Consider the following 26,717-nt stretch of genomic DNA (forward strand, 5'->3'; position numbering starts at 1 on the left):
TTGTAGTATACCTTCTATGGCAAGTATGTTTTTTCATGGGTAAGAAGAGCAAAACTACACACAGATTCCAGGTGTGAGCTTACCAAGGCCTTGTTCAGTTGCAGCAAAACCTCTTCACTCCTGTATTCAGAACACTTTGCAATGATGGTCATTGTACCAATTGCCTTCCAAATTGCATGTTGCACCTGCACCATATGTACTTGTTTTCAGTGATTGGTTTACAAGGAAATTTCCTAATCTGTCCCTATTTAAATAATACTCGGCTGTTTTGTTTTTCCGACCTTATCCTCATTATACTACCATGTATATCCATTAATTTGTCTAAATCACTTTGAAGCCTCTTTGTTGTTTCTTCACCAGTTACAATTCCCCCTAGTTTTGTGACCTCAACAAATTGAGAAATTTTCAAAAAATTGAAATATATTGTGAATAGGTGGGTCCAAGCAGTGATCCCTGTGGTACCCCAGAGAAACCACCTTTCAGACTGAAAAAGATCCCCTTATTCCTATTCTGTTCTTGTCTGCTAACCAACTCTCAATCCACATCTGCTTTAATCTTGTATATTGACCTCTTACATGAGACTTTATCAAAAGCTTTCTGAAGATCCAAATAAACCAATCCACTGTTTGGCCCTTATGTGTTATACTAGTTATATCCTCAAAAAGAAACTCCTATATGTTTGTCAAACAATATTTCCCTTTCATAAATTCATGTTGACTTTGTTTAAACCCCTTGATGTTTTCGAAGTGTCCTGTAACCCACCGTTATCATAGATTCTAGCATTTTTCCTACTATTGAAATAATGTTGACTGGTCTGTTTTCTCACTCACTTTTTTCTTACATTTGCCACCTTCCAATCTGCAGGGACTGTGCCAGAAGCTGCAAAATTTTGGAAGATTGCAACCAAAGCATCCATTATTTCCATGGCCACTTCCTTGAGTATCCCTGGGTTGTAGGTCATCAGGCTGTGGAGATCTATTAGCTTTCTGTCCCATTAATTTCTCCACTTTCTTTTTACTATTTCCAGTTTCCTTCAGTTTATACTTCTCAATAGACCCTGGCTTCCTTAAAAGTTTGGGATGATGTGTTGTCGTCTTTGAAGGAAAGACCTACATTTATCTTTGCTTAATTTTCTTATCACATTGTTTCAGAATCTTTTAAGATCTACTGTTATGTTCCATGCAAGATTACTCTTGTACTTTTTTTTCCTCTTAATCAATGTCTTCGTCCTCCTTTACTGAATTCGAAACACTCCTAATCCTCCGGTTTGCTACTCTGCTTTGCAACTTTATGCCCTTTGGATCGAATACAATCCTTAATTTCTTTTGTTAGCTGTGATTGGACACTTTGTTGTATTTTTGTATCCAAAGGACTATATACTGTTGAAATACATGCATTTGTTCCTTAACTATTAGCCATTGCCCATCCATTAATATGCCTTTTGATGAAGTTATCTAATCTGTTGCAGCCAACTCTCATCTTCAAACACATAGTTTCCTGTGTTTAGTTTTAGGACCCTAGCTTCAGATTGGGCATCATTTTCTATACAAGTAAAGAATTCTTAAAATTATGGTCACTCTTCCCTGAAGCACCTGTCACAACAAGTTGTTAATTAACCCTTTCTCTTTATGCAAAACCAAACCTAAGATAGCCTGTTCCCTAGTTGGTTCCTCAACATACTGGCATAAAAACAAATCTTGTGCACATTGCACCACCATATTATTGGTGTGGTTTGCTCAGTCTATATGTAGATTGAAATCACCATGATTACTATAACACCATTGTTATGCATATCTCTAATTTCCTGTTTAATGCCAAATGCTGTCCCCTCCCTTACTACTTAGAAGTGTTTAGAAGGTACCCACTAATGCTTTCTGCATTTCTTAGCTCCATCCAGACTGATTCTACATCTAAATTTTCCAAGCCAATAACTTTCTCACAATCACATTGATTTCATCCTTTAATAATAACACCATCCGATCTCACTTTATCTTTTGCCTGTTCTTGCTAAATTTTGAATAGCACTGCATAGCCAGCTCCCAGCCCGAGTTGCTGTACAGCCATATCTATGTAATCAAAATAATCTCATATGGGATTACAATTAATTGCATTATTAATAAAGCATTTATTGTGAGTGTTCCAAGCAATCTGATACAGTATTTTTAGGTATGTCAATTTTTAACACTTGTGCATTTACTTTAGGTACAGTTGCCATATTTGTTGCTAGCCCATATGTCCTCTGCCTTCACTTTTGCTTGCTACTTTTCTACCTTTCATTTCTAACTTTGTTTCCCATTCTTATGTTTCCTCATTAGGTTTCCGATTCACTCTAGTTTAAACCAAGCACTAATCCTTGCAGGATTCCATTAGTTTGCAAACTGAAAATATGTCTTGTGTTCCCAGTCCAGACCCTTAACAGTAATAGTCCCAAGAGCAGTCTCCCTCTACTCTGAAATGCATATAAGGAATTAGTACTTGTCAAGTTGCCAACCCAGCAATGCCAAACATTGTCTCCAAGAAGGGAGAGAATAAAAGTTAGTACTTTGTGAAATACTGCCATATGGTATAAATAGATGATCAAAGTGTTATGTACAGTGTAAATACACACCCTATGTAAAAAATAAAACCAGGTTTGTAATTGTTCTGGGGTGCTGAACATTTTTCGATATTGCCCATTTTGATGTTGTTAGAATAATCTCTTTGCTCTGTTTTTATAGCACGTGGTTTGGATATTCCGTCCATTAAAACAGTGATTAATTATGATGTGGCTCGTGATATTGATACACACACACACCGAATTGGGCGTACTGGCAGAGCAGGTAAGCAGGTGTTAACTTTTGCAGTGTGCATGTAACATAATGTCCAGCCGAAGTCTCAAAAAATCTGCATTATTTTGCATTGTCTAGGAATTATCATGACGGGTGAATATGCACTTCATAGACTCTATTAATACTAGCTTAGCAGAATTCTCCAAGTAACATGGAATTCTGGTCAGTGTAACAGTTCAGTTTCATTGTTTTTCTACAATTTTCAGGTTTTTCACTTAAGAAATCTTGTACTAGATATCTTCCAACAGCTTTTTAATCATTTTTCCTTACATCTTTCAAACATTGCATCATTCTATAAATTCAGCAGTAACTGTTTCATAGTAAGCTCATAAGAGGATCTTTTTCTAATTCATTTCAAACATCAGCAGTAAAGTAGGTGAACATATATGAAGATTAATTTGTATTGTTACAGCAAGGTTATAGAGAAACAGTGATTCCTTTTCAGTCTCATCCCTCCACTGGTCACTTTATTGCATTAAAGCTTCATAAAAATTGTCTTCACTTTTAACAACCTGGTTTCAAAACTCCCTCAAATGCCACTTTGCCATAGACTGCCTCAATGACTGTTTATTCTCTGGTTCACTTTCCTTTCCAGTAATTATGCTCCCCGGATTCTTAGAAACTGTACTCAAGCAATAACTCTGACGCAACTCTAATTTTTCACAAGCAGTGAGCTTCACCAAACCAGTACTGCTCCTGGGTTTGTTTCCTGAACTCTAATGTGGATCATTTATACAAAATAAATACTGCTTGTGTGTTTCCGTTGACCTTGCTTACAGCTGCATTGAATGTTTCGCTGTACACTGCTTAAGAACATATGATCTAGGCATAGGAGTAGGTGTTTGGCCCTTTGCACCTTCTCCACCATTCTGTAAGATCATGGCTGATTCATCATTTATCATGTCCACTTTTCTTCTCTTTCTCCATAACCCTTGATTCCCTTACTAATCAAGAATCTGTCTATCTCACTTTAAACGTACACATATGCACAAAGGCTCTGTTCCCACAGTTCTTTGCAGCAAGGAGTTCCAAAGACACTCAACTCTCTGAGAGAAGGAATTCCTTCTTATCTCAGTCTTAACTTTGCACCCCTTTACTCTGAGATTATGCCCTCCGGTCCTAGACTCTCCCATGAGGGGAAACATCCTCTCAGCACTTACCCTTGCAAGTCCTTTAAGAAAGCATTCCACTTCTTGTCTACCTTACATGCTGTTCCACACCACAGGATCACTGTGAAACACCAGCACTGCAGTGACTTCAGTGCTTTTGGAAATCAGCTCACTGACCCCTATTTGAATGTGCCACCTTGCCAGTGTCAGTGGTGCAAGGTTAGTCCTTTACAGGTGGCTGTCATTTTGAAATGTAGTTACAAAACAGCATGTTAACTAAAGGATGTGATCTCTTGCTGGTCGAGGAGAGAACATCAGCCAGGACACTGGAAAGAACTTCCCTGCTGCTATTCAAATCATGCCATAGAATATTGTACGGGTAAACTAAAGCATAGTTTAAATTTTCATCCAAAAGAGAACACCTGAAGCATCAGCCTAGATATTTTTCTCCAGTCTCTGGAGTGAACCTTCAGTCCTGATTTAAAGATGAGCCAGCTACCAAACCACAGGTGACTCCCAGTGTAATGGATGGGAAGGTACCTGACCTCAAAAGCCTGACCGTTATATCGGCATGGCTCACTTGGACCATGCTAGTACGTATGATGACAATTCATTGCGGTACAGAGGGAGTGCTGCATTATTGAAGTTGCCCATTTTGAATAAAATATTGAAAAGGAAGTGAAAGCAACCAGTGCCTGTTGTCCTCTGTCCACTGATGTGTAATTCATGTAACCACTGTCCACTCATGTAACATCAGCAAAGCAGATTAACTTGTAATTTCTATTTTTGTATGACTTTGTTGTGCACAATAAGCTGCAAAGCTTGTCTTCATTTTGGTGACTGTAAGTAAAACAAAGAACTGCAGATGCTGGAGATCTGACATGACTCTTAAGCCTCCAGTTGCCTGCCACTTCAACACGCTACCTTGTTCCCATGGCAATATTTCTGTTGCAGTGTTCCAGCGAGCTTCCGCGCAGGCTCAAAGAACGACATCTCACTTTCCGCTTGGGGACCCTGCAACCTCGAGAGTTCAATACCAAGTTTAATAACTTTAGATGCTGACTTTGTCCTTCCATATTTATCCACTCTGCACCAAGTCTTGTTATGATTTGAGTTGCTTTAGCACAGTCACCCATTCCCACATACTCTCATGCCTCTTATATGGGTTACATTCAGCATAGCAACTCATTTTCTCCTAATCTTGGCTCTTAGAAGAAAAACTGAAGAAGAAATACTGTTTTATATCTCTCTCTCTCACTCTGGCCTCCATCTCCAACTATCCTCCCACTTGCTCCCCTTTCCTCACACCACTCCCCAACTTCAGCTTCAGCATTCTCCTAGCCACTTAGAGTTCTGATGAAGAGTCACTGGACTCGAAATACTAACTCTCCTTCCCTCAAATGCTGCCAGATGTGTTAAGCTTCTCCAGCAATATCTATTTTTGTTTCACAGGCCCTAAGATGTTTTGTGAACTTCAAAGGCATTATTTAAATAGAAGTTTGTTTTGAACGAGAATGCATTCCCCTCCCTAAACCTCCTACTTACTCAATCGTTTAAATCTAGCCTCATTATAAGGATATTTTAATCTGCCACATTTTTTTTCCTGTTTCTCCCTATCCAGGAGAGAAAGGTGTTGCATACACGTTGATGACAAGCAAAGACAGTAATTTCGCTGGAGATCTTGTTCGCAATTTGGAAGGAGCCAACCAGTATGTTTCCAAAGAATTATTGGACCTCGCAATGCAGGTACATGCAAATTGCAAACCATTTGTTTCACTGGTACCGAACTTTCTTTCCTATATTTGAAAGATTTTAAAATGTGTGCTTAAGATATAAATATGTAAGCACACTCAGACCACTAAGCCTATCAGCCAAAGTCTATGTTCAGTTATCTTAGGTTTGTCTCCTAGGCCTCTTTAAAATCTTCCTATTCCAGACAACACTTTTTCTTCTCTCAAATGAAAACCAAGTACTGTGGATGCTGAAAATGAAAATTAAAGTAGCTGGGGAAACTCAGCTGGCCAGGCAAATCTGTACAGAGGGGAACAAAACTAATGTTATCTTTTTGTAATTCTCTTAGCAGCTCTCCAAGAGGGAGAAAATCTGAAATGTAGCTGAGAAGTTCCCTTTTTCCCATTTTCTACTCCTGTTAGCTAATTCATCTTTTATCCATTTCTTATACCATGAACTCTTGCCTTGTGTAGAAACTATTGATGAGGCACTTCAGCAAGTTTAGGTTTTGGAAAACCAAGTACACAGCTTCCCCCTTATTTCACCTTGCTTGTAACTTATTCAAAAAACCTCGAAGTTAGTGATCACAATTTCCTTCTTCCAGAACCACGTTGACTCTGCCTGATCCAATTATGATTTTCTCTGCATCCTGTTATGACTACCTTAATATTCGAATCTAGCAACTTCCCTATGTCTTCTTTCCTCCTCTCTCCCTCCTGTCTCCTTTCCTCCGCCTCCCTCCCTCCTGTCTCTTTTCCTTCTCCCTCCCTCCCTCCTGTCTCCTTTCCTCCTGTCCACCTCACACCCTCCTGTTTCATATTCTCCTCTCTCTCTCTCTGTCCTTTTCCTCCTGTTTCCCTCTTTCCAGTCTGTCTGTGTCCCTCCCTCTCTTCGGCCTTCTATTTGTCTACCTCGCACCCTTTTTGTTTTTCTCGCCTTCCTTGAACAATGGTGTTAAATGAGCAATTTTCCAATCTGCTGCTCAAGAATTTGAGGAATTCTAGAATCTTGTAACCATCCCTGTATCCTTCCTCTAAGACCTTAAGATACATATCATCTGATTCTGGAGACTGGGTTCTAATATTTTTCACAGCACTTCCCTGATGCTGGTGATTATGCCACCCTTCCTTGCTCCTCTTGACTTTCAAATTTAGAAAGTTTCCCCAGTGACCTACTGTGTCAGAACAGTCCTGTCCATCACTTCCACCATTTCCTGGTTTTATAGAATCATAGGATCCCTACAGTGTGGAAACAGGCCCTTCGGGCTGTGGGGAATGGGTTTGGGTGGGATATTCATCAGGAGGAAACAGGATCAACAAGTCCACATTCACCCTTGACTAATGCACTTAAATACACATCCCTGAACTCTATGGGCAATTTAGCATTGCCAATTCACCTAACCTGCGTGTCTGGTTTGTGGGAGGAAACCTGAGCACATGGAGGAAACCCACACAGACACAGGAAGAATGTGCAAACCCCACACAGACAGTCATCCAAGGCTAGAATCAAATCCAGGTCCCTCATGCTGTGAGGCAGCAGTGCTAACCAGTGTGCCACCGTACTGCCCGTTTTCTATTATCAATTCCCTGAACCCCCTCTCTGGAAGACTGATGTTGGCTCTAGTTATTCCTTTCCTATTTAAATACTTGTTGAAACTTATTGTTATTAATTAGCTTTCTCTCCTACGTTTTATTTTTAGCAAAACTGATTGTAATCTTGCTCTTTCAAGCTAAGATCATTTCTCATCCATTGTACCAATGATGTCCTCAATTAGCTGAGCTACCCCGTTCTTTTTCTGGCTTCTGTCTTTTCAAAATGCTCGTTTGCTGACTGTTAACTGTCAAATATGCAAACTTAAGTTAAGACCAAAATTTATCCCTTGCTGTAAAGCTTTTACATTAACATGTTGCACAAGCTGATCATGAAACCTGGATCATTGATCAAGTACAAAATAACAAATCCTTCAAAAAATTACCATATGAATATCAAGACAAGAATGGGAAAAAAAAATCACTCAATGTAGCTGTATTTCCAGATCAGTCAGGTCCACAGATGGTCACTGATTAAACAGGGTGTGCTTAAAAATTCAAATGCAAAATGAGATTTGAATGTGTAATCTTTCTGATCCAACTCACTTAGCATTTTTTTCCCTAACTCATGATACTAAGCTTGCCCTTTGTATGGTTCATCGCAAATTCATTATTCTTTTATAGTATACAGTGTCCAAGATCAAATAAAATTCCCTAAACTCTTTTAAAGGGGTTTCCTGCAAAATGTTAAGAACACTTTTTTTTAGGTGCTAGTTCCTACGAATCTGAGCACTTGCGTAAAGGGCAGCACAGTGGCTCAATGGTTAGCCTTCGTGGAGAAATTTATGAGGAAAAACACCTTTGACCACAAGTCCATCAGGAAGTGGTCAGCACGTAGCGTCCTTGAGACCCTTCGGGAAAAGGAGAGGGCGGATCCTGTCGAGCGGTTCCCTGAGCAGACTGTCAAAGCCATTTGGCAGAATGCCTCATCGCCAGAACTTTCCAACAAGCACCAAGACATGGCTTGGCTGGTGGTGAGAAGGGCTCTGCCTGTGAGATCCTTTATGCACGCCCGGACTCTCTGCCGCACCGCACGCTGCCCTCGAAGTGGCTGCGGGGGGGACGAGACTGTCACACACCTCCTTCTGGAATGTGCCTATGCAGAGGAAGTCTGGAGAGGAATGCAGTGGTGCTTGTCGAGGTTCGTCCCGAGCAGCGCCGTGACGCGGGACTCCGTGCTCTACGGCCTGTTCCCTGGGACTCACACCGAGACGAACATTAACTGCGCCTGGAGGATCATCAACTCGGTGAAGGACGCTCTCTGGGCGGTCCGAAACCTGTTGATCTTCCAGCTGAAGGAGTTGACCCCGACCGAGTGTTGCAGACTGGCACATTCCAAGGTCCAAGACTACGTGCTGAGGGACGCGCTGAAGCTTGGGGCAGCTGCCGCCAAGGCGCGGTGGGGAAAGACCACCATGTAAGATCGGCCTGCCTAAAGAAGAACAGGGGGCCCATGCTATGTTTTTTTTGGGCTCTGCTGATGCCTCAGCCAAATATATGTATATATACAAGATTGAAAAATGCACAGGATTGTAAAGGACAAGGATAAAGTCGAATCTGTGTTTGTAAATGTGGACATATGTATGGCATGATCCAATGTACAGACCATCAAATCATTTTATGAATAAAGTATGATTAGATTACTTACAGTGAGGAAACAGGCCCTTCGGCCCAACAAGTCCACACCGCCCCGCCGAAGCGTACCCACCCATACCCCTACATCTACATCGACCCCTTACCTAACACTACGGGCAATTTAGCATAGCCAATTCACCTGACCTGCACATCTTTGGACTGTGGGAGGAAACCGGAGCACCCGGAGGAAACCCACGCAGACACGGGGAGAACGTGCAAACTCCACACAGTCAGTCGCCTGAGGCGGGAATTGAACCCAGGTCTCCGGCGCTGTGAGGCAGCAGTGCTAACCACTGCTGCCTATGCAGAGGAAGTCTGGAGAGGAATGCAGTGGTGCTTGTCGAGGTTCGTCCCGAGCAGCGCCGTGACGCGGGACTCCGTGCTCTACGGCCTGTTCCCTGGGACTCACACCGAGACGAACATTAACTGCGCCTGGAGGATCATCAACTCGGTGAAGGACGCTCTATGGGCGGTCTCGTTATATTTTTGAAATAAAAAAAAAAAGTGGCTCAGTGGTTAGCACTATTGTCTCAGTGCCAGGAACCCAGGTTCGATTCCAGCCTCGGACTGGATATATAAATCCTGCCCTGATTTGCCTTTCCAAAATGCAGAACCTCGCATTTATCCAAATTAAACTCCATCTGCCATTCCTTAACTCATTGCCCCATCTCATCAAGATCCCATTGCACTCTGAGGTAACCTTCTTTGCTATCCACTTCACCTCCAATTTTAGTGTCATCTGTAAACTTACTAATTATATCTCCTATGTTCAAATCCAAATCATTTATATAAATGACAAAAAGTAATGGACCCTGCTCCAATCCTTGTGGCACACCACTGGTCACAGGCCCCCAGGCAGAAAAAAAACCCTCCACCTGTCTTTGATCTTCAAACCAGTTCTGTATCCAAATGGCTAGTTGCCCCTGTATTCCATGTGGTCTAACCTTGCTAACCAGTCTACCATGAGGAACTTTATCAAACGCCTTATTGAAGTTGATATAGATCACATCCCCCGCGCTGCACTCATCAATCCTCTTCGTTACTTCTTCAAAAACCACATATTAGCCTATGGGGTGAATTTGTATTTGCAAATACATTCTATTTTGTTCAAAAAGTGCACAATCTGTAGGCAGTCAATCCATGTGACATTTTATAAATTCCTCCTTTGGAAATAGAATCAGCCTGACTCAAGGTTGGGCAACAGACAGACTCTAACCTCACACCTTTAATACATTGCCTGAGCTGAAATGTCATCTTTAATTAAAAAAATTCTTTTAATTTCTTACTTTGTATGCTACTATTTAAATTTTAGAATAAGCATTTTAATAATTTTTGTAATTGTCAGAACCCATGGTTTCGAAAGTCTCGTTACAAAGCTGGGAAAGGGAAGAGGATGAATATCGGAGGAGGAGGATTAGGCTACAGAGAGCGTCCTGGGCTGGGCTCAGATAGCTCTGTAAGTACTGTAAATGATGGGTTTGATGTTATCAACGTCAATAAATATTCATGAGTTGAATATAGTGTAGTCGCTGTCACTGAAGCACTGTTAGTTTTTACTGCTGTATGCAAGTATGAGAGAATTTGTGTGTTAAAAACTATCATTAATTTTATGTTCTGCTTAGGACTGGTCTAATTTACGTTTCCCAACCACACTAACGTCCAAAACAGACTGAATTAATGTTCTACTTTTTGTGTTTAGACTACAATTGGAATGTAGTGCTGTGGAATCCTTTTGAATATTCAAGACTGTTAAGCATTGTTCAGATATGCTGAGCCATGACAAGCAATTGAAGTTAAACCCGATTTCAGAGTCCAGTGAATAAAATAAATTAGGTTATAAACAGATACTTGGAAGTGCACTGTACCTGTTACTGGAAAACTGCTTGGAGAAGAGCAAAAATGCAGCTCAACATTGCTACACACAGGATTTCAGACAGGAAGTAGGTGTTATAATATTTAACAGAGAAAATTTTCACAGCTGTGGTTTATCATAGAAGTGACAATGTTAGAAGGGTCATCAAATATATTCTTATGGAATATAAAAAAGGTACATTTGGAGCTGTGCAATAGGTCCTGAAGTCATCTGAGTAACAGATGTTTGCAACATGCTGAAAAAGTGGAAGCGATAAAGATATTTATACAATAATATGAAACTAAACTCTGTGGATGATGGAGATTTGAAATGAGCAGAAGTTGTTGGAGAAATTCAGTGGATCTGTGGGAGGAAGAGTTAGCATTTTGAGTCTGATGACATTCGTATAGTGCTTTGCGCAACCACCTGATGTCTGAAAGCACCCTACAATCTTGAATATTTTTCATTGGTTGTAGTTCAGTAATAGTAAGATTTCAATTATAGGAAATATATAGGAAAAAGAAGGTGTCGAGTTCTTCAAAAACAATTAGGGAAATCTTTATTAATCAGTACATAGCGAGACTAACAAATATTGAATTTGGTTTTAGAAAATGAAGTTGATCAAGAACCGTTTAGTAAAAGCGATCGTAATTTAACAGTATGGAAGATGACAAAATTGGACCAAAAATATAAGTTTTAAATTGGGGAAAGGTCATTCTTTTTTTTAAGCTGAGATATAATTTGGCAAAAGTAAAGTATAAAAAGGTACTGCAAGATAAATCAATATCAGAGCAGTGAGAGACCAAGGAAATATATGTTCCCACGAAGAAAAAGGATGGGTCTGCTAAATCTATACAACTCCACCCTGGAAATTGAGTGGATACAGAGAGGGATAAAACAAAAACAAAGTCTATGTTAGATACCAAGGGCTTAGTACTGTGGAAAGCATTGAGGAATTTCAAAACTATAGCCTTGCCATAAGAAAGAAAGATGGGAAAGCAAAGGCTGAATAGGAAAATACTGGCAAGTGAAATGGAGGAAAACCACAAATGTTCCATAAATACATTAAGAGGCTAACTAAGGAAAGTCAAATGTTTATTAGTGATTTGTGTAGAGAGGCAAAAGATTTTAGCATGGTTCTTCATGGAAACATTGTAATTATCATCACAAAGAGGAGGATAATGCAAACTTTATAGCTGGAGCAGTGTGAAATATTGGATGGAATAAATGTAGTAATAGAGCACACATTAAGGTGTTTAGCATCTTTGAAAGTGGATTAATTGCTGAGCCCAGGTACAGTGTATGCCACTCTGCAAAGAGAAGTTGAAGAGGAAAGAGCCTCTGACTACCATTTTCCGGCCTGACTGTAAATGTGGTATAAAAAGATAGGATGATCGATATTGTGCTCATCTGTATTCAACCTAATCTTTCCTCTCTTTTAAAATAAGAGAGAAGTAAATAAGTAATGACAGGAAAACTATTGAAAATAAAGTATTTATTAGCATAAATCAACCTTAGGAAAGGCACGGGCTCATCAAGGAGAGTCAGAAAGGCTTTGTAAGGGAAAGTCATGTCCAACATACTAGCCACTTTCCTTAATTGGCTGGGACTTAGAATGTAAGAATTGTAGAGAGGTATAAAACACCAGCTAGACCACAGTAGGGTATGATTCTGGTTACAACATTGCAGGAAAGAAATGATTGCAAGGGAACAAATTAGATTCATGATACTGTTTCCTACAAGAGAGAATTTTAGCTTTATGGAAAGTTTGGATGGGCGAGTGTTTTCTTTGGAATAAAGAAAGCTGAGGGGAGCTTTAATTGAGTTCTATAAAATTATGTAAAGAGCATAATGTCTTCCTTAACAACGAGTTAATCACCACATTACAATCCATTTATATAAACCCTCTATCAAATTCTAACATGGTATATTGTTCAGCTCATGAATTTCTACTCTTTTGTAAATTTTGTGATGATTTATTTGTTCTTTAAGCTTAAACCTGTTACTTGATGCATCGTGACCAAATGGTTAAGTGTGTTTGTCTTATATAGGACAGAACATCAAGCAGTGTGCTGTCTAACTATGAAGCATACAAGCCATCTACAGGAGCAATGGGCGATAGAATGTCAGCTATGAAAGCAGCATTTCAGGTAAAGATTGTTTGATGGAGCTGAATATTGGGTTTGGTAAACTGTTGAAGAAAATTGATTTGAGTTCCTGTGATTATAAAATGATCATCCTCGTATTTTTCACTTGAAGAGAACTTTAAATGGCAGGTAAAATAACTGCTCAGCTTCACATTTCAATATAACGCTCAGAAAGTTGGCACTTTTGAGTTGAAATTGAATCCATAAAAGTGGCCTTTTGACAGGAGGCATTTAGATATTAGTGAGCACTGCTAGCTGCTCAATGAGGCATTGTTGGAATCTTTTACAGTTAATCAGTTGAAGATAACTAGTGATCTACTTGTGGTATGAATAATCATCTGAAATCAAAATCTTGTAGAAGGTTACTGAAGTATTAATCTGGGGACTGCCACAGGATGAACTGGACTAAACTGAAGCAGCATAATGTGAAATGATTTGTGATTTTTAAAAGTAAATACTGATCAGTAACAAGCCTGGGTTCAATTCCTGCCTCAGGCGACTGACCGTGTGGAGTTTGCACATTCTCCCCGTGTCTGCGTGGGTTTCCTCCGGGTGCTCCAGTTTCCTCCCACAGTCCAAAAATGTGCAGGTCAGGTGAATTGGTCATGCTAAATCGCCCGTAGTGTTAGGTGACGGGGTAAATGTAGGGGAATGGGTCTGGGTGGGTTGTGCTTCAGCGGGTCGGTGTGGACTTGTTGGGCCGAAGGGCCTGTTTCCACACTGTAAGTAATCTAAATCTAAAGTCATTACAATTAATTTGTTGAACAGAATTGCACCAAGTAAAAACGTCTGAAGATGCCAGTGGCTCTGTGGAGACAACACAGATACCCATTTGTACAATGTTCAGCCCAATCCAAATAGTTGTTTCTCGGTGGATTGCTTTTAAGCATTACACCAAACTAGATCTCTTTCAAGGAAATGTTTCCAATAATCAGAATTGTGCGTGACCTTTGTGGTTCTTACAACTATGCTTTGATTTTTTTTTGAGAGGTCAGCAGTATTTGGAAGAGAATTCTACACAGACCAAATTTAATCTCATTCACCTGTATTTTATGCTGTATGTGTTCTCTTTCCCAACACTTCAATTCAAGAAAAAGATGTTGTTCCAGCTCACTTTGTGCACCAGATTTAGTTCCTGGTACCTGCTGCATTAGTTGTTCTCAGTGCTGGGTTTAGAATCAGTGTGCTGGTAGAAGGAGTAGATTCTCTAGGTTCCCACTGCAACATAATGGCTAAGGACAGGAATGAGCTCTAATCCCCTCATTGAAGTTTAATAGGTTCATGAGGAGAACATCCAACTGTTCTCAATTGTGTTAGGCTCATCTGCAGAAAGTATCATATGATATCTGAGGCATTCCAATGTGACACAAAATTGCTGGTAGCAGCTCTGTCAACTTTCCCTTCAACTTTGATTTACTAAGCTCAATCATTGACAGGATTAGTGGTGCTGGAAGAGTACAGCAGTTACTAAGCTCAATCATTGACAGGATTAGTGGTGCTGGAAGAGTACAGCAGTTCAGGCAGCATCCAACGAGCAGCGAAATCAACGTTTCGGGCAAAAGCCCTTCATCAGGAATAAAGGCTGTGCCCGAAACGTTGATTTCGCTGCTCGTTGGATGCTGCCTGAACTGCTGTACTCTTCCAGCACCACTAATCCAGTATTTGGTTTTCAGCATCTGCAGTCATTGTTTTTACCTCAATCATTGACAGTACTACTACTGACAATGCCAAGTTTAGCATTGACTAATTATGTAACCTGAGTCCTCCTGGTCTTTAAGGCTTGCTACTACACACTAGCTGGACATGTGATGAGCAGTGGCCTAGCGCTAACATAATTCCACTCCGTGAATGCAATGTGCTGTAGCTCCATCACACTGTGCAAACAGTTTAGTTTCACCTCAAAACCAACAACGAAGCAGCAATCGATCCTTTTTTGTGAACGCCATGAGGCGTCAGGTAAATGTATCGAATTGTAGGTTTCTTGAGACAAGTGACCCAACAAAGTGTAAACCATTGTGTTCTGCAATAATGGAAAGTATCTAAGGCTGACTGAATCACATGCATTGTACATTCAGTTTCTGCAAAGGAGGATCACTCAAAAGTCTCAATTTTTTTTTCAGTCACAAACAGACCTTTCTGATATGTTAATTACATTGTATGCAACATGAAATAGTGACACATCATAGCTCAATCCATTGATCCAGTTTTTTTGGATACACGTTTAGTATCTGCAATGCTAAAGCTGGTGTTTTACAAATGTAAACCACTGCATACTAACATATACTTATTTTATTCCACCAGTCACAATACAAATCGCACTTTGTTGCAGCCACTGGTAGTGCTCCTAAGATCACAGGTTCTGCTGCTGGAACTAGCAACTGGACAAGTGCTGGGAGCCTCAGTATTATTCCTACTTGCCCTCTGGGCAATCCAGTCACCAACCAGCTGCAGGTTCCCAGCAGTAACAGTGGAAGTAGCGCTCGGAATAAAGACAGCAACAGTCGTCCTGCTGAGGTCAAGAGCAATCGTCTTGTTGATGGCAGCTCTAGCCGTTTTGAAAGCAGCAGTCGTCATAGTGACAACTTTGGTCGTCATAGCGATGGTGGCAGCCGTTACAGTGATAGCGGCAGTCGTCATGGTGATTCCAGCGGCCGCCATTCTGTCAGCAAGTACAACGATCGCGGAGGTGACGGCAGGCACAGTGACCGGGGCAGTGAGAGGCATAGTGATCGGAACAGTGAACGGCATGTTGACCGCAGTGACAGCCGACACAGCGACCGACGCAGCGACAGTCGGCATGGTGACAGGCATGGTGAGAGTCGAAGTAGTGACAGTCGGCATAGTGAGTCCAGGAGTTCCAGCCAAAACCGAAGTGGTGGGGACAGCGGGAGCATGAATGAGACCGGGAATAGTGGAGAGAACAGGAGCGGCAATGAAAGCAGGAATGGAGACAGCAGAAGTGGCAATAGAACCAATTCTGCTGAGAATGATGGCTTTGCTGTGCCAGAACCACCTCCCAGAAAGAAGAGGAGCAGATGGGACAATTAAATCCCAGCAATTGTGTTTCACACATTCTCTTGCAGGCAGAAAAATGCTTACATTTCAATCTCTGTTAGAAACTTCAGTGATAGTTTCATCTGCATAACCATCAATACAAAAAGGGACACTACAGGATGGATTTTTATTTAGAATAGTAAACTATGTATCTTGTATGTTAGTGTTGGTCTTTGAAATGGAAAGAACTTTTTCATATTGTCGACTACTTTGACTATATTCTGTTTCACTTGTTTTGTCTTTGCTCTGTTCTTTTTGAAACAGTAAAGTCATCTCAAATGTTTATGGAATTGTCCTGAATCCTGTCTGCTTTTGGTTTCTGCTGACTTGCATTGTGAAATGCCACATCGTTTGAGTTGACATTGCTATTCTGACAGGAGAAGGCTATAGAGAGAGAACTTTCTTATTTTCTTTTCCCCAGGTTAGGGCCAACAGAGTCTGGTCGAAGCCTGGTCACCAAATTACGCATATGTTTGAGAATATGGCTCTTTTATGAAATAAAATTTTAAAAGGATGTTCCAAATAAGTGTTTAAAAGAAACTCTTTTAACTGATATACACGCTAACAATATCTAAGAGCAGCTATGTGCTGCAGCTTTGCAGTTGTGCTTGTTGTTATCTTGTGCTGTTTGGTGAATGAAAGGAAAAGGTATAAAGCAGTGATACATGGTATGAAGAAATGAGGTATAGGTTGGCAAGCTTGAGGGCATTATTCTTATCCCTAGATAGCATATGTTTAAATCTGACTTTTCATGGCCTTGAATAGTGTATATTTGGGAACTTAGGGCAAGAAGGTTAAATGCCTTGATGTTAGTTTTTTCCAGCTTGTATACCAGTGCTGAGGTCCCAGCACTCTTGCAGCTCTTGGGTTCTCAACATAAGTGCTCACAAATCAAGTACTAGTGCAAGAAAAGTCATTTGGACCATACTATTTGTGATTTTTGGATGTCCAAAGCACTTTATAACCAATAACACATTTCTGAAATGTTCAGTATAAGAGCAAGTACTTTAAGTTCTCCCTGTTTCATTTCCTGATTCTGTTGCAATTTTTAAAAAAGAAATATAATTTTGAGAAACCTTAACAAATTCACAAAATTATACATAATCTGATAAAATATGAACTTGGCAAAGGGGAAGCCTTTTTTTTTTGACAAATTTGTGGGAAAGTTTTGACGATGGAGCCAGTAAAGGACACCAGTAGATAGATTTCCAAAAGGCATTCAGTAATGTTGTCATAGGCTAAGGATTCATGAATTTCATGTATTAGCAAGATGAAGGATTGGCTAACTGGCAGGGAAAGCAAGTAGGGATAAGTGGGGCATTTTCAAGTTGGCAGCTTGTTAACTAGGGGAGTGCCGCAAGAATCAATGTTGGAGCCTCTGTATTAATACCTTGAGATAAAATACCAAGAATGATATCTCAAAGTTTGCTAACATTCCAAACCTAGATGGAAATGGTAGTTGTGAGAAAACCCAGGAAGCTGCAAAGAGATATAAATTAGTTAATTGAGTAAGTTAATTGGTCAAAGAGCTGAAACAAATAATATTTGGATCTCATTTACAGTTGCTTCCTCATACTAGAAAGTTGTCTGGTGTGATCACAAAAAGGCAGATCTATCATGTAGAGCACCACTGAGATCTACGTCTTTTTTCTAGTGAAATACAGTCCCACGGTTGAACTGTCTGTGCTCCCAGTAAATCCACACTTGCTGTTATGCCACTTGCCTGTTGCCACAGGACTTGTAACAGATTGGCAAACATTAGAAAGGTGTAAATGGGACTTGTACATGAATTAGGTTATAATGCAGGAGGATTGCCCATTGTCCGTTTTGCCCTGTCATCTTGTTCTATCTTGATCCAATGGCAAGATTAATCTAATGGAGAGAGATCCAGATACAGCGGGTGGTTTTGCAATCTTCTGTGCATTCCATAAGGTAATGCTCATCTGTCTTCAACACCACTAGACCTTAGAATGGTCTTATTCAGCCTATCTGCTGAAATTAACCTTCTCTTGCCTAATAACCAGTCCAATAACACTCTTGAACTCCATCTACAATAATGGTTCACTTTTTTTCCATTGGAAAATAGTGGTCATAGCAAAGTATCCTGAAGCACAATTGGACCTTCTAATGGGCAATTAGCAGCATCTGCAACTCTCAAAAAAAGTCTCCAAGTCCAGTTTGGAAGTGCCTGACTCTTGTACCTGTATGCCTTTCAGCAAAGGTTAAGAGAAATTAAAACCTGTTCTAACTCCTGATTGTTGTAAAACTGATACTGACTCTCGAACCCTCTTACTTGCTGCCCTACTCCCTTTTGCCCACTTATCTTCCCTCTATAACTTGTGAAAATGCCTTTGGAACCTTTAAACCTTTAACACTTGGTTAGTGTCGAAAATTGGGGCATGGCTTTGCGTTCAACACAGATCTTTCATTTTAATGGAAGACTCCAAAAACAGATACAATCCACGTTTTTCAAGAGGCCTGGACCAGAAATATAGAGCTCCTGGGCAAGGTAAGAAAAAGGGAGTGTAAAAGCAAACTGATAATTGCCATTTGTCAAATTTAGCCCATTATTTTAGATGGTGCACAAAACACTCAGGCAATATCTGTAGAGCGAGAAATAGGATTACATCTCTGGTCAGTTGCTTTCTTTAGAACATAGAACAGTACAGCACAGAATAGGCCCTTCAGCCCACGATGTTGTGCCCGAACATTGATCCTCATGTATGCGCCCTCAAATTTCTGTGACCATATGCATGTCCCCAATGACCTTGCTTCCACAACTACTGCTGGTAATGCATTCCATGCTCTCACAACTCTGTAAAGAACCTATCTCTGACATCCCCTCTATACTTTCCTCCAATCAGCTTAAAACTATGACCCCTCGTGTTAGCCATTTCTGCCCTGGGAAATAGTCTCTGGCTATCGACTATGTCTATGCCTCTCATTATCTTGTATACCTCAATTAGGTCCCCTTTCCTCCTCCTTTTCTCCAATGGAAAAAGTCCGAGCTCAGTCAACCTCTCTTCATACGATAAGCCCTCCAGTCCAGGCAGCATCCTGGTAAACCTGCTCTGAACCCGCTCCAAAGCATCCACATCTTTCCTATAATAGGGCGACCAGAACTGGACGCAATGTTCCAAGTGCGGTCTAACCAAAGTTTTATAGAGCTGCAACATGATCTCACTACTCTTAAATTCAATCCCCCTGTTAATGAAAGCCAAAACACCATATGCTTTCTTAACAACCCTGTCCACTTGGGTGGGCATTTTAAGGGATCTATGTACCTGCACACCAAGATCCCTCTGTTCCTCCACACTGCCACGAATCCTATCCTTAATCCTGTACTGCACTTTCAAATTCGACCTTCCAAAGTGCATCACCTCGCATTTATCCAGGTTGAACTCCATCTGCCACCTCTCAGCCCATCTCTGCAGCCTGTCAATGTCCCGCTGCAGCCTACAACAGCCCTCTATACTGTCAACGACACCTCCAACTTTTGTGTCGTCTGCAAACTTGCTGACCCATCCTTCAATCCCTTCATCCAAGTCATTAATAAAAATTACAAACAGAAGAGGCCCAAGGACAGAGCCCTGTGGAACACCACTCACCACTGACTTCCAGGCAGAATATTTTCCACTCGCTGTCTTTTGTTGGCCAGCCAATTCTGTATCCAGACAGCTAGGTTCCCCGTATCCCACTCCTCCAGACCTTCTGAATGAGCCTACCATGGGGAACCTTATCAAATGCCTTGCTGAAGTCCATATACACCACATCCACAGCTCGACCCTCATCAACTTTTCTAGTCACATCCTTGAAGACCTCGATAAGGTTTGTGAGGTATGACCTGCCCCTCACAAAACCGTGTTGACTACAATTAATCAAGCCATACTCTTGCAGATGGTCATAAATCCTATCCCTCAGAATCCTTTCTAATACCTTGCAAACAACAGACGTGAGAATTGCCGGGGATTTCCCTATTTCCTCTCTTGAAGAGAGGAATTACATTTGCCTCTCTCCAGTCCTCAGGTATGACTCCAGTAGAGAGTGAGGATGCAAAGATCTTTGCAAGTGGCGAAGCAGCCAAGGACAAATCTGGTCCAGGCCTGGCGACTTGTCAATCTTAATGTTTGACAAAGTTTTCAGCTCATCAGCTTCGTTTACCTCTGTCCGTTCCAGCATGCACACCTGCTCTTCAAAGGTTTCATTCACGACAAAGTTCGTTTCTTTTGTAAAGACAGAAGCAAAAACTCATTTAGGGCTTCCCCTACCACCTCAGACTCCACACACAAGTTCCCTATGCTATCCCTGATCGGCCCTACTCTTTCTTTGACCATTCTCTTATTCCTCACATAAGTGTAAAATGCCTTTGTGTTCTCCCTAATCTGTTCTGCTAAGCCTTTCTCGTGCCCCCTCCTGGCTCTCCTCAGAGAGCCATTTTTGAGTTCCTTCCTTGCCTGTCTGTAATCCTGTAGAGCTGAGCTTGACCCTAGCTACCTCCACCTTATGTAATCTACCTTTTTCCTTTTGATGAGAAGCTCCACCACTCTCGTCATCCAAGGTTCCTTTATCTTACCCCTTCTTGCCTGTCTCAGAGGGACATATTTATTCGTCACTTGCAACAACTGTTCCTTAAACAGTCTCCACATGTCTATAGTGCCTTTACCATGGAACAATTGCTCCCAGTCAATGCTTCCTAACTCATGTCTAATGGCATCATAGTTTCCTCTTCCCCAATTAAATATCCTCCCATTTTGCCTAATCCTCTCCTTCTCCATAGCTATGTAAAATGTGAGGTAGTTGTGGTCACTATCACCAAAATGCTCTCCCACCACAAGATGTGATCCCTGCCCCGGCTTGTTTCCGAGCACCAAGTCTAGAATGGCCTCTCCCCTCGTCGGCCTGTCAACGTACTGAGTTAGGAAACCCTCCTGTATACACCTTATAAAAACAGCTCCATTCAAATCTTCTGCTCGAAGGAGGTTCCAATCAATATTGGGAAAGTTAAAGTCACCCATTACAACAACCCTACTACATCCACACTTTTCCAAAATCTGCCGACCTATGCTTTCTTCCATCTCCCTGCTGCTATTGGGGGGCCTGTAGTAAACCCCTAACGAGGTGACTGCTCCCTTGCTGTTCCTAATTTCCACCCATACTGACTCAGTAGGTAGATCTTCCTCAACAATGGAAGCTTCTGTAGCTGTGATACCCTCTCTGATTAGTAGTGCTACACCCCCTCCTCTTTTTTCCCCCTCCCTATTCTTTTTAACTACTCTAAACCCTGGAACATCCAGCAACCATTCCTGCCCCTGAGGAACCCATGTCTCTGTTATGGCCACAACATCATAGCACCAGGTACTGATCCATGCTCCAAGTTCATCACTTTTATTCCTGATACTGCTTGCGTTAAAGCAAACACACTTTAACTGATCCCTTGGTTCCTTCCCACTAGCTGGTCTACCTCTTGCTATTGCCTCATCTGCATCAACTCTCATCTCCGATACACAGCTCAGGTTCCCACCCCCCGCCATACTAGCTTAAATCTTTTCGAACTACTCGAGCAAACCTTCCACCCAGGACATTGGTCCCGTTCCAGTTCAGAAGTGTAAGAAGTTCAGGATGTAACAAGTTTCAAGCAAGTACAGGGGTAGGGAAAGGTAGGAGAAACGGAAAAGAACAAAAGGGAGGTCTGAATGGAAGACAAGAGTGAGTAAATTACAAAAAGATTCTTGCAAGGCAAAATAATATTATTTTCTATATAGAACAATATCTCAAGGCTGCCAATGTACTTCTAACAAAAGAAAAAAAAGTGATCCACATTATACTGGATAAGAAAAGAATGAAAATATCTCATTACGTATATCAGAAAGATTTACCCCCTTTCTCTCAGCAATGTACTTAGATTCAAACCTCAGTGAAGGGACAAGCCTATTTTCACGTAAAGGTTTTTTGCTCAGCTGGTGCAAGTGTAATCAGTTTTCTTTCAGCAAATGTCTGGGCATTCATGAGATGCTGTTTTCTTCGGTCTCTCCCTGAAATCCTAAAGTCAAATTTCTGACATGGCTCACTATTTAACATTGTTCTTAAACTTCCTAATCTATTTTAGTCATTCCTCTAAAAAGCCCCAATGTCCTGTTTCTGTGGAATTGCTTTCCAGAAGTCTGTCTGTTATTTGCTGTGACCAACCATTCTGTATCTTTTTAACACCATTAACACTCTGTCATCATCTGTTCCACTTCTCCCCTCTTTTTCTGTAGCATAAAACCCACCACTTCGCAGTCTCCTTTAGTTCCATATAAGAATAATGTTGGACTGAATAATATTTTTCTGTCCACAGATTCTGCTGGAACTGTTACGTTCTCCAGAACTTTGTTTTTACTACTTAGCATAGATTCTCTAAACTATTATCTTCAATTTTGTAGGGTAGCTTATCCTCTGGCAACCCCACAGCCTTCTGCTTTTGGAGGTTTTGTCCCACTGACTGCTAAGCTCCTCCAATTCCAGACTGCTAAGAACAGCCCAGGACTGCTGTTACGGGCCTCCCACCCCCTGCATGTGCCTGGTTCTAGCTCCCCCTCAAGGTGACACAAACTCAAGTCAACAAACACCTGAGTAATTTTCTTGCTGGTCATGCAGCTGAAATCTCATGATTTATTGTAAATATTGTTATGAGCTCACGTTTAGGTGGCTATTTTGACAATTTTAAAAAGACGATTTTCACAGTAGTGAAAACTAAAATAAATTTCTTTCCACTTTGGAACCCAAGTTTTCAAATAATAAAATATGAACCTTCATATCCTCTTGTGACCAATGTTCAAATATTGTCAACGCAAGCTCAGTGGTTAGCACTGCTGCTTTACAGCGCTAGGGACCTGAGTTTGACTCCAGCCTTGGGCAACTATCTGTGAATTCTGTACATTCTCCCCATGTCTGCATGGATTTCCTCTGGGTGCTCTGATTTCCTCCCACAGTCCAAAGATGTAAAAGTTAAATGAATTGTTCATGCTAAATTGCCCATAGTGTTCAGAGATGTGCAGATTAGGTGCATTAGTCAGGGGAACTGCAAGGGGGTAGGGGAATAGCTTTGGGTGGGATACACTTCTGAGGTTTGGTGTAGACTTGGGCCAAAACAGCCAGATTCCACACTGTGGGAGTTTTATTCTATTTTATAACTTTGCAAAGTCATTTTTTATTCCTGAAAGCTGGTTCTCTACATTGAACAGATTTTTCTTTAATGGAGCCTAGTTCCTAATGGTGTCTTTGACATTCTGTTTCTGATATGAATTTCTCTTGATGCCTAGTCATTTTTCTACTTTATCAAGTGTAGCCTTAAAAGCTTGGGTTATAGCTGCAACACAAGCAGGGAACTGTCCAGGATATTCCTTTTACCAAATCTGTTTCTCTTACTTCAATTGTCTCTTGAAACTCTTGGAAAAGACATGGATTTCATACCAGTCAAATCATCACCCCTGTATAAAGTGCACCCCTTCAATATTTCAACTAGGAACAATTTCCACAGTAACACTTCTATCTACTAATCACTTTAGAAATTAACTTGGTTTAAAAGTGCCATTTGAGAGCTGTGATAAATATCTCTTTCATCAAACGATCCGGAACGTAAATTGTACCATAAGCCACCACCATGACTGATCTGACGTACTGACTCTGAAAATATTAATTTGTTTACTTGTGATGTCGGAAGAGTAAGTAAATATTTCTCCCTTGGAGACAAAACCTCTTTAATCTCCAATAATCACTCATTGTGGCAGTGTTCAGGGAAGAATTTTCTTGGCTATCCTGGGCTCATTTCAGTAGGTTTTAAAGAAGCTCGTACCTTGTGCACATTCATCCTCAGCACCCATTTCTATTGTTTCTGAAGACTACTTGAGTGTTTGTATTACTCCCACTATTTTACCTTTTTAAACTGCAATGCAATTCCAACAATTTGCTTGTACATGTCCTGTCTTATAATAGTCAAAACTTACAGGTTTTCTAACATAGTGTTTATTCTTTATGCTATCACTTCCATTGACTGGACAATTTATTTTAAAGCATTTAACCTACACCTTATCCAGTTTGTGCTTTCTGTTTTTTCTTTGAGGTTCTTTTTCTCTTTCCTTATCTCCTTCCTCCAAAGTCAATTTTTCTTTTTTCCTTTTCTATTTCAAGCTGCTTCATTAACAAATGCATTCTAGTCAATTCAATCTATGTCCCGTTTGAGTTAGACTCTTGTCTCAACTAACTCTCCTTTCGTAACCCTTGTTTTTAATTCCACCTCCCAACCTTTCTGCTAATGCTGTAGCCTTAATTGATTCTAGCAAATCACTCAGGATAAATCATCCTTTCCCAGAAAAGGCGTAGGAACTGACAACGCCATTTTTAATTTTCAACTTCTTTAGTAAAATTCACCATGAAGATCTTAACCTATTTCTACCTCAGCAAGTTATCCAAATCACGATTACTAATTACAATCTCAGACCAGATAGCCAAATTTATTACAAACTGGATAGGGATCAATAACATTTTTAAAGTAGACAAAGTATGAGATCCAAGGGACCTACTAAGAGAGGGAAGTGACATGATTTCATGGTTTTGAACAAAGTAGCTTTACAATGTTAGAACAGTAATGCAGTCTACAGTTAACATACCGTGTATATCTAGCTCTCAGAATTAAGAAGTGTTAAAAATGGTAATAAACTGTGATCAACCCCCTAGAATACATGTCAGATTGCAAATATGCTCAAGGCAGATCCATGAATTTCTCAACAATTCCTCATAAAAATCACACAACACCAGGCTAGTCCACCAGATTTATTTGGAATTACTAGCTTTCAGAGTGCTGCTCCTTCAGGTAGCTGTGGAGCAGGATCATAAGACACCAGATTTATAGCAAAAGATTACAATGTCATGCAACTGACACGATATATTGAAGAAAACCTAAATTGCTGTTAAATTTCTTTTAGAATATAAATCCAAGAAGTTCTTTCCAGTCGCATTCTCAAGATAGCTTAAAGTGACATGTCAGCTCAGACAATGCATTAAAGCTGAGAGTCTGTACCTAATCTTGAGCCAGACTGGTTCTATTTCCAATGTAGGAATTTATAAAATGTTACATGAGTTGACTGCATGCAGATTTTGTGCTTTTTGGACAAAATTTCTATTGTACCTGCAGTTAGAATTCTGAAAATGCAAATCCATCCCAAAGTCTTATATCTGTGTACATGTGTGTGTAGGAGAGAGTGTGAGTACGTGAGTGTGACAGTATAAGCCTGTGAGAGGGTGTGTGGCGGGTGCATGTGTGTGTGTCTGAGAGAGGGTGTGTATGAGAGAAGGTTTGCGTGAGTTGAGTATGTAGGAGTACCCACTACGCTATACACTCTCAACCACGCAGGCACCCTCTCACAGGCTTATACTCTGTCACACTCACGCGCACACCCTACCAAGCATGCAAACACACTCTCAAATGTGCATGCATGCAATCACACTCTTTTCCCCCCAACCCCCAATACACACACACTCACTCTCACATGCAAGCACGCACATTTATAAGTCTATGAGTGAATTTGCATTTGCACATGCATTCTATTTTGTTCAAAAAGCACACAATCTACACAGTCAGCTTTGTAACATTTTGTAAATTCTTACTTTGGAAATAAAACTAGTCTGACTCCAGATTGGGATACAGACAGACTCCAACCTCACACCTTTAATGCATTATCTGAGCTGAGATGTCACTTTTTAAATATAAAACCTTAAGTTATCTTGGAACTGTGACTAGAAAAAAGTTCTTGGGTTTACATATTAATGAACTGAAACCTGAAACCCATTCCAAAAGATGGAAGTTTTAAAGGTAATCTAGGTTTGTTCAATATCAGTCACATGATGCTGAGATCTTTCGCTATAAGTTGTGTCTTATGATCCTGCTCTACAGTTATCTGATTAAGGAGCAGTGCTCCAAAAGCTAGTACTTCCAAATAAACCTGTTACACTATAACCTGGTGTTGTATGATTTTTAACTTTGTCCACGCCAGTCCACCACCAGCACCTCCACATCATAAATGTTAATGACAGGATCGGTCATTAAATCTCACAAGGGATCACAGTCCTTCATTTTTGTCAGTCTGGCCTTTATCATCTTCTTGTAAACTGCCTCAATGATGGTTTCCATTCTGCTCAATCTCCCTTTCTTTCATGACATTAAACTTGCCTGGATTCCAAATTTGCATTCTAGTACACATTTGCAAACGTATATCCAAGTCTTCACTGACAGCAAGTTTCATCAAGCCAATTCTATAGCTGGGTGTGTCCCCAAGCTTCACTCTTACACAGTTGCATCAAAAACTACTGTGAGCCTTTCACCACCAACTCCACTCTCTCTCAAAGCTGCCGTGGTTCCAGAGAGTCATTACAGAGGTGACTGTTAATGATTTAACCTGAAGGTGACCATACCTCAGAGAAAAGGATGAGGTTGATTAGAGGTTTTCATGGTAGCCTCAGCCAATGCGGGAGTTGAACCCATCTTGGCATCACTTTGCCTTGCAAACCTGCCCTTCAAGCTAGCCCATCTTGTCTCTTAACGGTATTGAAGTTTTAATGCTCAAAGGCTTCATCAATGTTCCTCAGTTCCCCTTAACACAGACACTGATCTTCCCACTTCCTTAGTTCTCCAGGATTACTTCTGAATCCTCTCACCAGCACTTCAGCTACCTTCTAATTTCTAGAACTTCTTGTCGAGTTTTAATAACATGACAGACATCCAGCTGCTCTTGATA

At 40.7% G+C, this 26,717-nt stretch overlaps 1 protein-coding gene across 3 annotated transcripts in view; it reads left to right on the forward strand.

The window, feature by feature from the left end:
- The window catches only part of ddx42 (DEAD (Asp-Glu-Ala-Asp) box helicase 42), an 82,567-nt gene extending 66,108 nt beyond the window's left edge, over window positions 1–16,459 (forward strand). For all 3 annotated transcript variants that reach the window (XM_072561904.1, XM_072561905.1, XM_072561906.1), the window contains 5 exons: window positions 2,718–2,819; window positions 5,559–5,683; window positions 10,238–10,348; window positions 12,796–12,894; window positions 15,193–16,459. In XM_072561904.1, coding sequence (XP_072418005.1) covers window positions 2,718–2,819; window positions 5,559–5,683; window positions 10,238–10,348; window positions 12,796–12,894; window positions 15,193–15,939 — 1,184 coding nt within the window. In that variant the 3' untranslated portion in view covers window positions 15,940–16,459. The remainder of the gene's footprint in view (window positions 1–2,717; window positions 2,820–5,558; window positions 5,684–10,237; window positions 10,349–12,795; window positions 12,895–15,192) is intronic.
- Window positions 16,460–26,717: the final 10,258 nt, after the last annotated feature.

The sequence above is a fragment of the Chiloscyllium punctatum genome, chromosome 42 (genome assembly GCF_047496795.1).
Source record: "Chiloscyllium punctatum isolate Juve2018m chromosome 42, sChiPun1.3, whole genome shotgun sequence".
Lineage (NCBI taxonomy): Eukaryota > Metazoa > Chordata > Chondrichthyes > Orectolobiformes > Hemiscylliidae > Chiloscyllium > Chiloscyllium punctatum.